Source organism: Podarcis gaigeae (genome assembly GCF_964106915.1).
Source record: "Podarcis gaigeae genome assembly, chromosome: 14".
Classification (NCBI taxonomy): Eukaryota; Metazoa; Chordata; class Lepidosauria; order Squamata; family Lacertidae; genus Podarcis; species Podarcis gaigeae.
In genome coordinates, this window is record NC_139690.1 from 52,590,779 (window position 1) to 52,605,201 (window position 14,423).

The 14,423-nt window shown below is 52.6% G+C and overlaps 1 protein-coding gene across 1 annotated transcript; it reads right to left on the reverse strand.

Moving 5' to 3' along the window:
* Positions 1–4,848: 4,848 nt before the first annotated feature.
* Positions 4,849–11,724, reverse strand: ACTB (actin beta). The gene is made up of 6 exons (XM_083711727.1): positions 10,964–11,724; positions 8,347–8,475; positions 7,444–7,683; positions 6,514–6,952; positions 6,163–6,344; positions 4,849–5,733 (listed from the first exon to the last, which is right to left on the reverse strand). The coding sequence occupies exons 2-6, from the start codon at positions 8,467–8,469 to the stop codon at positions 5,590–5,592; spliced, it is 1,128 nt and encodes a 375-aa protein (XP_083567853.1). The 5' UTR covers positions 8,470–8,475; positions 10,964–11,724; the 3' UTR covers positions 4,849–5,589.
* Positions 11,725–14,423: the final 2,699 nt, after the last annotated feature.

The following is a 14,423-nucleotide window of genomic DNA, read 5'->3' on the forward strand; positions in this document are numbered from 1 at the left end:
ATCTTGAGAGTGGCATTGGCAGGCCCTCAGATTTCTTGCTTTTAGGCTGCTATCCAAAACATGCCTGCTTTTATTTGCATAGTGACTGAGGGCATACTTTTCCCACCTTCCTCCCGAGGCGGCGTCCATAGCTCTCCCTCTCCCCCTGTTTGTCCTCACAACAACCCTGCGAGGGAGGCCTGACTTGGTATAAAGCAGCTTCCTAACTGTAGAGTTGGGAGGGACCCCGCGGGGTCATCTAGCCCAACCCTCTGCAATGCGGGAATTGCAGCTCAAGAATTGCAGCTGATTGACAGCGGAATGGATTCCCTCTCCTTCCTGGGGGGTTTTTAAGCAGAGCTTGGAGGGCCATCTGTCCTGGACGTTTTAGCTGAGATTCCTGCATTGCAGGGGGTCGGACTAGATGACCCACGAGAGCCCTTCCACCTCTACTGACCTAGGAATCCCCTGGCAGACGGCCACCTGTCCTCTGCTTAAAAACTTCCAAGGAAAGAAAGAGCCTGTGCCGGACCTCAATGGCTTTAAAAGGAGGACTTGGCAGATTCTTTGGGAAGGCTGCAAGTCATGATGGCTGTGTTTGCTACCTCCAGATGAGAGACTGTGGGCCTCCAAACACCAGCTGCTGTGGGGCAACAGCAAGAGTGCAATTGTGCTTGTGGACTCTGGTTAGCCACTGCATTGCACACCTTTCACCTGTTCCAGCAGGGCTCTTAAATTCCTTGCAGCAAATATGGATTATTAAGGACAGCAGAGGCTGAAATCCCGACTCCGCTCAGAATTCAGCAGGGTTGACTTCTGAGCAGACATGGCTAGGGCTGCACTTCATGCCTCTCCCAGAGGGATGGGAACTGTTGTGTGGCGGCCAAGTGCATCCCTCCTCTAGGCTTATAAGGTCATAGGATCCTAGAGTTTGAAGGGACCCTCAGGATCATGTAGTCCAAACCCCTGCATTGCAGGAATAGGCAGCTCTCCCATATAGGAATCGAACCCGCAACTTTGGAGTTAACGGCACCATGCGCTGATCAACTGAGCTGTCTGTATTCAGAGGCATATCGGCCTTTGACGGTGGACACAGGACATAGGCATCGTAGCCCTCTCCTCCATGATTTTGTCTAAACCTCTCTTAAAGCCATCCAGGTTGATCAAGGGTCTGGAAGCCAAGCCTTAGGAGGAACAGTGGAGTTGGGCGTGTTTAGTCTGGAGAAAAGCAGACTCAGGGGAGCTACAATAGCCATCTTCACATGGAAGCCACATGGAAGAGGGAGCAAGCTTGGCTTCTCCTGCTCTGGAGGGTAGGACCTGAACCCATGGCTTCAATTACAGATAGGTAGCCGTGTTGGTCTGCCATAGTCAAGACAAAAAAAATTCCTTCCAGTAGCACCTTAAAGACCAACTAAGTTAGTTCTTGGTATGAGCTTTCGTGTGCATGCACACGTGTATCTGAAGAAGTGTGCATGCACACGAAAGCTCATACCAAGAACTAACTTAGTTGGTCTTTAAGGTGCAACCGGAAGGAATTTTTTTTGTCTTGACCATGGCTTCAAGTTACAAGAAAGGAGATTCTGACTAAACATCAGGAAGACTCCCCCAGGAAATTGTGGCCTCTCCTTCTTTGGAGGTTTTTAAGCAGATGCTAGAGTGTCATCTGTCATGGATGCTTTAGTTGAAATCCCTGCATTGGACTAGAGGATCCTGGGAGTCGCTTCCAGTGGTACGATTCTATGATTCTAAGTTGGTGGCCATCCCTGTCTCCTGAGGGAGGGAGTTCCAAAGTTTTAACTCTGCTCTAGGTAAAAAATGACTTGCTTTTCTCTGCCCTGAACCTTCTAATATTCATCTTCTTTGGGTGCCCATCAGTTCTAGCGTTACATTATTATTAAGGGAGAAACACTCTGCTCGCTTTAAAGAACCATCTGTACTGTAAATCCTTTTCGCAGAACTGCTAATGAGAAAGACACACCCCCCCCCATTTCCTCAGTTCAATTCATTCAGGTAAACGCTACTGGAGGTTTTCAGGAACACAAGATCAGCCCTGCTAGAACAAAGGTCCGTCTCCTCTTCCAGCACCCCATCGCTCGCAGGAGCCTGTCTGCAAAACCCATTACTGTATCAGGGACCTTGCCCAGAGATCCACTGCTTCTGATCCTGGAGATCTCTAGAGCGCCATCCTCACTAGTAACCATCAACAGACCTCCTCTCCTCCATGAATCCACTGGATCCCTTTTAAATAGCACCTGCTATTCAAAACACCTTGACTGAAAACAGCCAGACGTCTCTAAGGAAGGAGGAACAGGATTCCAGTAAAAGGTACACGTAAAGTGGGAAAGCCTCCTTCAAGACAGCTGGAAAGGAATCGGATCAATGGCTGTCCATTAACTAATTTCTTCAACTCCCGTTAGAAGCAGTGCACCCTGGATTCCAGGCATTGCAGAGGGGCCCATATTGCCAGGCTGGCACTGTTTGCCAAGCTTCCCTAAGGTTGCTCAGCTGCATCTCAAAATGACCATTGGCAGTTGACGTCGCTCAAGGAGGGCATATCTTTAAGGGAAGGACTAAGGGACACGGGTGGAGCTGTGGGTTAAACCACAGAGCCTTGGGCTTGCCGATCAGAAGTTTGGCCATTCGACGGGGTGAGCTCCCGTTGCTCGGTCCCAGCTCCTGCCAACCTAGCAGTTTGAAAGCACGTCAAAGTGCAAGTAGATAAATAGGTACCACTTCGGCGGGAAGGTAAACGGCATTTCCGTGCGGTGCTCGGGTTCACCAGAAGCAGCTTAGTCCTGCTGGCCACATGACCCGGAAGCTGTACGCCGGCTCCCTCGGCCAGTAAAATGAGATGAGCGCTGCAACCCCAGAGTTGGCCACGACTGGACCTAATGGTCAGGGGGGTCCCTTTACCTTTTTAACCCTCTTTTAGCTCAAACGGCAAATGTCGGGGTCTCCCCTTATTGCTAGACGACCAGCCTATCCTACCCCACCCTCCGCTACTAACCAGCGACAGCGGCGAGGACTTTAAATAAATAAAGGTAAAGGTAAAGGTACCCCTGCCCGTACGGGCCAGTCTTGCCAGACTCTGGGGTTGGTGCACCCTCTCACTCAAGAGGCCGGGGGCCAGCGCTGTCCGAAGACACTTCCGGGTCACGTGGCCAGCGTTACATCGCTGCTCTGGCGAGCCAGAGCCGCACACGGAAACACCGTTTACCTTCCCGCTGGTAAGCGGTCCCTATTTATCTACTTGCACCCAGGGGTGCTTTCGAACTGCTAGGTTGGCAGGCGCTGGGACCGAACGACGGGAGCGCACCCCGCCGCAGGGATTCGAACCGCCGACCTTTCGATCGGCAAGCCCTAGGCACTGAGGCTTTTACCCACAGCGCCACCTGCGTCCCTTAAGTAGATAAATAGGCACAGGTAAATGGCATTTCCATACGCTGCTCTGGTTCGCCAGAAGCAGCTTAGTCATGCTGGCCACATGACCCGGAAGCTCCCTTGGCCAATAAGGCAAGATGAGCGCCGCAACCCAAATCATCAGGGGTCCCTTTACCTTTAAGGGGTCACACATACGACCAACATCTGAAGGAACCAGCAAATTCTCCTTGCAGACCCCCGTTCCAGTTGCAAGGCCAACTTGGGCAAGCAGATGGAATCCAAAAGTCTCAGAAGAGAAACCTCTGTGCTAGGGGATTAATACATATTTGCTTGTGTTTGCAACTAAAAAGGTTCTGCATAAGGAGACAGGAATATTAAGAGCTTTGGTCAGTTCTAGACTTATTTTCACCAGTTCTAACTCAGTACAGTATCAGGGGTTGCAGGCTGCCATCTGAGAGCTGAATGGCTTTTTATAATTAGAAATGCTTCTAAATACTATACTCAAGGTGCCAAACTGAAGAAGCTACTTTTCTTTGGTTTCTACCATCCTGTGCATCATCCCAGCCCCTCAGCTCAGTAGAACCTCCAGTACCAAGAGGACTACTTCAGCACAAACCAGAGCAAAGCGCCTGGGTCATGCTCCCAGGGCTTCTGGCTGCTTTGAATTGCCAACCCAATTGTCCTTGAATGCACCTAGAAGCAGCAGATCTTAGTAGATCAAAAGGCAGAACTCGCCCTGAGGTGGAACCATGTTCATGTACTTTATATACCTGCCCTCAAGCCCATACAGAAAATGAAGTCCAAAGGAAAAAGGGCAGGCATTGTCCAGTAAATCCTGCCCCTGCACGTTATTAGTATTCAGCACCATAGTCTGCCTGCATGAATGAAACTATGCCAAGAGCTTTTGCTTGAAGCTTAGGGCAAGAAGGCTGCCTCCAACTGTGCTCAGCCCGTAGGCTTCACGAGTTGTTTCTGCAACAGTGGTTCAAAGCCCAGGCCTGTAAGCAGGCAGAACTTGCACCCCAGGAGCGCTTTTGAGCCATAAGGCCAGGACTTTCCAAATGGTGCCAGGCTGCTCATCCCCAACCACAGATCCTACAGGCTACGGCTGATAGGAATTGGGATGGCCCCAGGTTTCCCATTCTTGTACTAGTTTCATGCTTGTTCCAAGTTGTAGTCAGACCGCTTTCTACCTCGGCAAGGGAAGTCTCTTGTACGGGAAGGACGTTCATGTATGGAAGCCTGTGGCTGACTTGGACCATGCATTCCTCCAACTAGACTAGCAGCTTGGTTTGGGCAACACTTCCCAGATTGGCAATTAATCTTGCCAGTATCAGAACCAGCCCTGGGGACAAACTCCCCCCACCTTCCCCACATTCTCTTGGGGTTCCTTCCACCTCTGCAGTTCTGTTTGTATGACCCTCTTCTTTGCCCCAACCAAACCCAGGCTGCGCCGACCAGAGACTTGACACGAAGAGGCAAAAGTCTATCATGTGCATCTTTATTGGAACTGTTTATTTTAAAGTCAGTGTACTGTTTTCACCCCCACCGTTATCCCCGTATACATACTGGCACCAAATTTGGGTAAGGGCTCCCCCAGCTCTGGGAGGGGGAAGGGGGGTACACTGTAAACCTTCACATCTAGAGATTGGGAAGAAGATAAACCTTCACAGCCCGTTTCTATTTCATTATTGGTTTTTTGCATGGCCAAAAGTAAACAAAAATTGGAAGAGGACCAAGTGTTTTTTTTTTTCGTTTTAAGGCGCAAGATACAGAAAAGACACTTGTTGGATTACATTTGGGAGGGGGGAGGTTTCTAAGTACAAGCAATACTTTCCTGCAACACCAGAAAGCACTCCTGCTCCTTCAAAAAGTGGGCTGCTGCCTCCGCAGAGGCCAGTTTAACTTCCTCTCAATGCATGGTACAATATTTGGAATGACTATTTAAAAAAAAAAGGAAGGAAGAGGAAGAACACAAATGTACAATCAAAGTCCTCAGATGCATTGCAGAACTTTGGGGGGGGGGATGTTCGCTCCAACACAATTATTATTTTTCTAAAAGACTGTTGCCGTCAACTTTTCATCGTTCCAGTTTTATATCCTGAGTCAAGCGCCAAAACAAAGAAAGCCATGCCAATCTCAACTCTCACTTTTTTAAACGCGCAGTAATGGGTTTTTTTTGTCAAAAAAGGGGGGTAATTGTTATCATGTTAACTAAGTCCTGTTTTAGAAGCATTTGCGGTGGACGATGGAGGGCCCAGATTCGTCGTACTCCTGCTTGCTGATCCACATCTGCTGGAAGGTCGACAGGGAGGCAAGGATGGAACCGCCAATCCAGACAGAGTATTTGCGCTCTGGTGGAGCAATGATCTGTTGGGAGAAAGCGTTGCAGAACTTGTTAAGATTCCACAGGCAGGGAGTGAAAAGGTTTCAGCCATGAAAAAGGCTACAGAAGCTCAGCTGAGTGCTCAGGTGTTGCCCATTCACAAAATCTAACAATGACTATACGCTGCAGTTGCTGAACTAAAACTCCCAACCACTGGCCATTCCTCCCAATCCCTGCCAGAGATCATGGCAGCTCCTTCGCAGGCCCCAAATCCCAAGGATGTGATTTATGCACACAGCTTCACGACAAGGAGATGGGCCAAACGCAATCTTTCAGTGGCTGCAAAGGACACTTCTAAACCAGAGTCCTCCAGGCGGCAGAGTTAGCTACAGAAGGACCTGCTTAAAAGCAACGCCAAGTCTCCTGTGGCTCCCCTGGCTGAAGAGTGTGTCAGTTGAAAACAGAAAGCTCACCTTGATTTTCATTGTGCTGGGTGCCAGGGCTGTGATCTCCTTCTGCATTCTGTCAGCGATGCCTGGGTACATGGTGGTGCCGCCAGACAGGACGGTGTTGGCATACAGGTCTTTACGGATGTCCACGTCGCACTTCATGATGGAGTTGAAGGTGGTTTCGTGGATGCCGCAGGATTCCATACCTGCCGGAAGGTAAAACAAAAAGCTTTTAATGCCTCGGACCCAGGACAAAGTTCCCCGACCACACAACCGAAACCTTGATTTTACCCACAGCCTCCACATTCTGCTAGACTACAGCTACCACTCTTGGAGGCTATGTTTTGAGGGAACAGCTTTGCAAAAAAATATTACCCAGGAAAGAGGGCTGGAAGAGGGCTTCTGGGCATCTGAACCTCTCGTTGCCGATGGTGATCACTTGGCCGTCAGGAAGCTCATAGCTCTTCTCCAGGGAGGAACTGGACGCCGCGGTCGCCATCTCCTGCTCGAAGTCCAGCGCAACGTAGCAGAGCTTCTCTTTGATGTCGCGCACGATTTCCCTCTCGGCCGTGGTGGTGAAGCTGTAGCCTCTCTCGGTCAAGATCTTCATGAGGTAGTCGGTCAAGTCGCGGCCCGCCAGGTCCAGACGGAGGATGGCGTGGGGCAGGGCATAGCCTTCATAGATGGGCACAGTGTGGGTGACGCCGTCGCCAGAGTCCATCACGATGCCTGTCGTGCGGCCGGAGGCGTACAGGGACAGCACGGCCTGGATGGCTACGTACATGGCTGGGGTGTTGAAAGTCTCGAACATGATCTGGAAGAGCACAGGGGAGACCGTCAAAACCTGGAAGCCCCAGGGGCACCCAAACCCCATGCTCAACAGGTCACAGCCTGTACCACCCAGATGGTCAGCCCATGCTTAGGCAGCCATGGGGCCCCACACAATTGATGCAACCAGCTTGCATAGTGGCAAATTCTGCCCGCGCCACCCCGATTTCACAACACAGGAAATGTTACAGAAGTCACTCAAAAACAAAGTCAAAAGGGTTAGTGGAAAAGAGCAGCGGCTTTTAAGTGGTGCGAGCAAGTCGGGAAGAGAAAATAAAAGCCAATTCAGGAGAGATAAAAACCTTTCAAGATCCAGCAAGAGAAATTCAGACCCGGAAAGGAAACCCCTGCAGAGATGGGCAAAAGAGGAGAAAGATGAGCAAAAAGAAAATGGGAATGTTGACAGGTAGCCTTCTTGCACATTGGCAGGGGAGGGGGAAGAAAGGTGTGCGGAAGCGGGGCTCTGCCGGCACGTACCTGCGTCATCTTTTCTCTGTTGGCTTTGGGGTTCAGGGGAGCTTCTGTCAGCAACACAGGATGCTCTTCTGGGGCGACTCTCAGCTCGTTGTAGAAGGTGTGGTGCCAGATCTTCTCCATGTCATCCCAGTTGGTGACAATGCCGTGTTCAATGGGGTACTTCAGGGTCAGAATGCCTCTTTTACTCTGTGCCTCGTCACCAACATAGCTGTCCTTCTGGCCCATGCCAACCATCACACCCTGGGAGGAGAGACAAGAGGCATCAGAACACAAGCAGGCACCAGAGCCAGCCTTTAGCAGAAGCCCAGCACCGGGCACAAAAAGCAGCAGGCGTGGCTTGTCTTTCAAGTTCCTGGTGCTCAAGGAGACTCGATTGTGAAGGAGCCCAGGGTGGGGTGCCATTTCCACACCTGGGGCGGCCCCTTCATCACTGCCTCTTTTCTGTATAAAGGCTTTGGAAAGCCCTAAGCGAGGAAGGGACTTTTAAATTTCACCTGCTGGCACAGAGGAGAAAAACTCCCAGCTAAAAGTGCTTGCCTATCTAGAGAGCCGTCCACTCCTGAAATTTATTTCGAGGCTACTAATTTATTCCAAGCTTTTTCAAAAGGGGGCAGAGATCATTGTGAGGAAGGGCCCTGGTTTGCTTTTGTACACACTTGGCCCCTGGGTTCAACCCCTCCTTGTACCTCCAGCTGCAAGGCTGGGGGGGGGGGAGAGAGAGAGAAATTAGCAGATGACTTGGATCGAAGTGGAACTGGTGTTGGTAGTGAAAGGGCACTTAAAACTATCAGTGTCAGGCACAAGTTGGCAGCAGCATCCAATTTAGAGATCTATACTTTGTTAGAGACCTGCAATGCGTTTAAACTCACTTTTGAGCCTAGGAGGCCCCGGCAAGCGACATACCTGGTGTCTGGGGCGACCAACGATGGAGGGGAACACTGCGCGAGGGGCGTCGTCCCCGGCAAAACCGGCTTTGCACATTCCGGAGCCGTTGTCAACCACGAGGGCAGCGATATCATCATCCATGGCGATCTTTAAAAGGAGGAAACGAAAAGGAAGAGTTGGCAATGAGGCAGCTGGATCAGAGGACAGTCTCTTCCGCAGGGTGCTGGTTTCGCACTCGGCGCCACCTGCCGCTGCTAAACGCAACCACCCCACCCACTTCTCCTTCTGGGGATTTAATGGCGCAGGCAGGCCCCCGCCCACCCCTACTTCCTCCCCAGCTTCCTGTTTTGTCATCGTGCGGCGCTTGCCGCCCGCCGCCGCCAGGGGGCCCCCACCCCGCCTCCTCTGTGCAGATTTGGGACAAAGGAAGTCCTCTGCTCCCCGTCTCGCATTATTACCATAAAAGGCAATGGTTGGGAGAAAGGCGAGCTGTGCAGCCAGATTTCGGAGGGCTGGATGGGGAGGGAGGCCACGCCTCCCCCCACCCTCTCCAGAGAGGAGCATATGTCTGAGGGCCACTCCCAGGAGTGGCGCAGGCAGCTCATCTCAACACCCCTTTCAGGCAAGATAAGACCTTAACGGTCTTGCCCTGAAACTAGGGCAAGTTACACCCTATAGGTTATTTTTCAAAAAGCGCAAGGGCTCTCGCGTCCGCACCCAGCTCAGAACAGAGGCTCGCCAACCTGTTCGTCCTGCTAGTCTCGCAAGCCAAGATGCGGCTAAAAAGCGAGGAAGGAGCAAGAATATTCCTCCCAGTGATTTTTAAGAGAAGCGGGGCACCGTCTGCCTCGCCTTCCTGCAAGGGGAGGCAGGCATGACCAGGGCCCTTTGTCCCCGGAACAAAGATTAAGATGCTATTTCTGCTGCTGGGCTGGGAGGGAAGGGCGACTCTCCCGGGCATTAACTCCAAGCACAAATTCTGCTTCCCCACCCGCAAAAGAAGCAGCAGCTCCTCAACTCCCGCTTGTTTCCGAGTAAGCCGCAAATAATTCAGCAGTGCTTTAAAAAATGGGGAATTTCCATCCAGGAGCTGCATGCACTGTACTACTTCCCCACTTGGCCGTAGCAGGACCCCACCCCTCTCCAGAGCAGCCCCCCGCTGAAGTCTTATTATAAAGATAAAACACAATGGATGTTCTCAATGTGGACTAGCGCCATGCCACTCTGCGCCAGGAAGCTTAAAAGAAAAAGGCCAAAGAGCTGAAAGAAGGGAGAGGGTACTACTTTTTGGTACTTGAGTAAAGAAGTAAATGTTCTTTATTGGGGGGGGGGAGCCCTCTAGGGCAGCCAGTGTCCCCCCCCCAAAGAAATCACACACAGACAAGGCTTCCTGCTCCTCCTTCCCCCACCGAAGGATCTAGAGCTGCTCCAAGGAGACAAAAGAGTGCCCATCACCCACATGGGTGGGGCAGCCCCTCCCTGAATGATTGATCGGCTTCCCCTCCCCAAAAGGCACCTCCCTCACCCCCCCCATGTGCTCCACCAATACAATAGACATGCCGGCTCCCCCCACCGGAAACAACCCCCTCCTTCTCGAGGCACACCCTGGCACGTTTGGTTGCTGCCCCCACCTCCCTCTTGGGGGGGGGGGGGCGGCTCAGGAGAAAGGGTGGGGGAACAGCACTCCAACAACCCCCCTCCCTTAAAGCCAACTGCCTGCCAGCATGGCCAATCTTACCCATGCAAGTCAAGCCCACCATCTTTGCACTTTGCAATAAATCCCACTTTTGGGGGGGGGGGCGGGGGGAGAAAAAGGCCCCACGGAAAACCGACCACCAGCCCGGAAACGGAGCCTACCAGGCCCGGGAATGCCTAGGAAGAGTCGCCAAGCTGCGACCGGGTCTCCCCGGGCCGGGCCGTTGGCTGGCGCAAGGCGAGACTCGCGTCAACGCGTTCCCACGAACAGGGGAAAACGCCGCGCAAACCCAGCTGCCTTCTTTTCAGCTCCGGGGAGAAGAGATCCTTCTCTCCCCTTCGTTAGTTAACAAAAGCTGGGCAAAAGACCTTCCGTTTCTCGGCACCCCCCCCCCCCGAGCGCTTTACTCCGTTGTTGTAAATCCCGGGCGCGCAGCCCATTGCGCAGCCCGGAACGCCGAGTCCAAAGGCACCGGCGCAAAGGGCTGGGGAAAGGGGGGGCGCGATCCTACCAGGAAGCCTCCAACCCCCCACACCCACACATCCCGAACTCCGTGCAAAGAGAACCTCGCGGCTTCTCCGCGGAAGGCTGACGCACATGCGATTAATCCAAGCCCTTTGCAACTCCTCGAGATGCAAACCCGGCTCCCCTTTTACAGAGCAAGCCTCCATCTCAGACAATCCAGACCCCCCCCAAAAAAAGGGCTTCCTTCCCAAGAAAAGCAACCCAAACCCGGCGCGCGCGAGCCCCCAACAACGGCGCAACTTTACGCAACCGAGTGCCAAAGCCCCCCGAAGCCCCCCACGAAGCGTTTTCACCCATGCACGTTCACTTACTCTTTGCAAACGCCAAGATCCCACCCCACCCCCTTGCTTCTTTAGATTTCCTTTTTTTTTGCAAATGCAAAAAATGAAAATAAAATCAACCAGAGGCGCTTACCTTTTTGCTAGTGGCAAGGCTGCTTGCTGGAGAAGAGGGGGGCAGATGGCTTTTTCAAAAGGAGCGGCGGGGGCGGCAAAAAAGGGAGCTTGGCGGCGGCGGAGCACCCAGCGCGCAACAGAGATCCGCACGGCAGAGAGAGCGCTTAACGGCTGCCCGGCCGGCCCCGCGTCGCCGGGTTTTATACGGGCAGCGCGGCGGCGCTCTCGCCATAAAAGGCAACTTTCGGAGCGGGCGCCTCGGATTGGCTGCGCCGCCCTCACTCACTCACGAGGCTCCTCGGTGCACATTGCAGCAATTCTCTCTCTCTTGCAAAGCGAAAAGGAGAAGGGGGGGGGGGAATGCAAGCCGGGGAGGGGGCAGAGATGCGCGGCTTCTGCACGGGCCGCTTGCACGCCTGCTTCCCTCGCGCAGGGGCTCCCCCGCAGCATTGCACCGCCGAGCCTCCCTTTGCAAGCGCGCCCTTTGGCGCAGCGGGTCTTGCAAAGGCTTCGCTGCAACGGGATGGCGGCACGGGGAGGCCTCCGGCTTCGGAAAGAGCAAGCGAGGCGCGTGCACACCTTTTGCCCGGGTCTGCCGGCCTCCGGAGAAGCGGACCCCCCCCCAAAGGGACGCGCGGGTTATTGGGGACCCCAGCTTGGCACTGGGAGGTTGCAGAACCCGAACCGGGGACCCTGTGCGCCTCCTTTGGGAGCACAGCCTGCGTGGCGTGGAGTCTTTGTATTTGTTGCCTTAGTAGATCCCACGTTTTTGTCTCCCAAGGGGCTCAAAGTGGCAGGCGTGGTTCATCTCCCCCTGCTAATCCATCCCCACAACAGCCCTGTGAGGTAGGCTAGGCCGGGAGAGGCAGCTAATAAGGTCACCCGGTGAGTTTTATGGCGGAGCAGCATTTCAACCCTGGCCTTTCCAAGGTCCTAAGCTTCATTTGACCCCCACAACAACGGGGCCAGGTAGGCTAGGTGAAGAGGTGATGCCTGTCATTGCTATCAGCTTCTGGACCCAGCGGGGGATTTGAACTCGGGTCTCTCCCAGGCCCTAGTTTGGCACTCTGACCTGTACACCACCCTGCTGCTCACATATTCACATACACACAGAATAGGATGGACTTCCCAGTAACAATCCATCAAACTGACCCACAAACGTCTCAGCTGCCCACTCAGAGATCAGGCCAATGGCTCAAAACTTTGCAAGGAAGGCCATGAACCTCACTGGACCCACAGCAGGGTCCACATTTTAAGGATGGTGCAAGAAGTCCTGTATCTATGCATGCTGGGGCAGAAGCAACTGCTAAATTTAATGGAAACCACACATACACACACACCGGCTAGGTTGTAGGCAGGGGCCGCCTTAAAGACGCTCCTTTGGACTGTACAGGGCACCTGGATCCCCTGCCCAAATCTCCGCACAGCACAAAGTTAACCTACGGAACTGGCTGCCACAAGATGTAGGGATGAAAGAGGCTGGGAGGGGGATGCTATTGGTGGCTACCAGCTACGGTGATGGCCTTGCTCTGCCCGGCTTCTGGATGCCAGGGTCTGGGAAGCGCAGGAGGGGAGGAGACACCGTCCTGCATGTGGGCTCCTTCAGCCCCTGTGAGAACAGGATGTGGATGAGATCCAGCCACTGGCCTGATCCAGGAGGCTCCTTTCTTAGGTGGTTACGACCCTCCTTCGCCCTGGCCTGCCCACGATGTGAACTCTGATAATATTATGATCCCTCTTGCCTGCATGAAGGGCTCTGTGCATGGCATGAGCCTCTGGCATTTTTGCATGGGCCGGCTAAAGAAAGGGAAGTTTCTTCCATCCCTTGCTCCACCTGCTTCTGACGCTGGTCCCGCCCACCTCTGGCATGCGGCCAAAGGCTGCTCGTGAGTAGGGGGCCAGTTTCACTGCTCCCAGTTTCTGGTTTTTCCAATCTTAAAATTCAGTTCTCCACATTTTTCAAGCAGCATGTGGGTATTATTTTTTAAACATCCTCATGAAGATTCGTCAGACCTTGTGCACCTAATAAACACATTTCTGCATGCAGTTTTGACGAAGGCCCACATTTCTGCAAGCAGGTTTCCGTAAGACAATGCAGTTTGGTATTTTACTTTCGACGATATATTTCATGTGCATCCCCCCCCCCCCCAACATACACAATTTTGCATTGCGAAATCCGAAATCTCGAAGGGCAACTGTATCTTGGTTCTTGTTTGGGAATGTGTGGATTTGATGCATTTGGCTATAAACAGGAACTGAATCTACCCCATCCCAACTCGAGAAACTAGGTTCGAGATAGATGGTCCTTAGGATTGACCTACGCAGGGCCATTCCTAGATTCAGCTAGGGGACATACATTACGAAGCCTAAAATGAATGAATTCTGAAAATATTTCCCAGTACGTTTTCCCTTCTCCCATTCAGAGTTGCTTAGATGTGCCAAACTCAGCTGGCATAGGATTTGAGGCTCATGGTTGGGGGTTTGCAGAAACCTGTGGGAAACCTGCAGGCAGGATCCTGCCCGCCTCCTGCGACTTCCAGCCCCTGCTCTTCTGCCTCAGATGATGGAGGAATAATAATAATAATAAATAAATAAATTTATTTATACCCTGCCCTCCTCAGCCAAGACCGGGCTCAGGGCGGCTAAAACCAAGTATAACAACAATTGATTAAAATACAACTTAAAATTAAAATAAAACATTAAAATGCAGCCTCATTTCAGTAGAAACTCAAATCAAAAAACTTTTTGGGGATGAAAACATCGAATCTTCTCCAAGGTCAACTATCCAGACTGGTCCTGCGTGGGCCAGAAAAAAGCCAGGGAAGTCCCCAAATAGGAGTTCCATCACAGCAGGAGAAAGGAAAGGGGAAGGGGATCAAGTTGATTCCAAGCCAAAGGCCAGGCGGAACAACTCTGTATTACAGGCCCTGCGGAAAGAAATCAGATCCCGCAGGGCCCTGGTCTCATGAGGCAGAGCGTTCCACCAGGCCGGGGCCAGTGTTGAAAAGGCCCTGGCTCTGGTTGAGGCTAGTCTGACTTCCTTAGGGCCCAGGACCTCTAGGGTGTTGCTATTTATGGACCTTGAGGCTCTCCGTGGGGCATACCAGGTGAGGCGGTCCCATAGGTACGAGGGTCCTAGGCAGTATAGGGCTTTAAAGGTCAAAACCAGCACCTGATCCTGTACTCCACCGTGTGCCAGTGCAGCTGGAAAAGCACTGAGTGAATATGCTCCCATGGCAAGAACCCCGTAAGGAACCTCACTGCAGCATTCTGCACCCGCTGGAGTTCCTGGGACAGCTTCAAGGGCAGCCCCACGTAGAGCAAATTACAGTAATCAAGCCTGGAGATGACCGTCGCATGGATCACTGTGGCCAGGTCGGGGCGGGAAAGGTAAGGGACCAATCCCCTTTCAAAGCCATCCAGCTTGAGCATCGCTACCTCTTCTGGAAGTGAATTGCATCGTTTACACTGTGAATAAA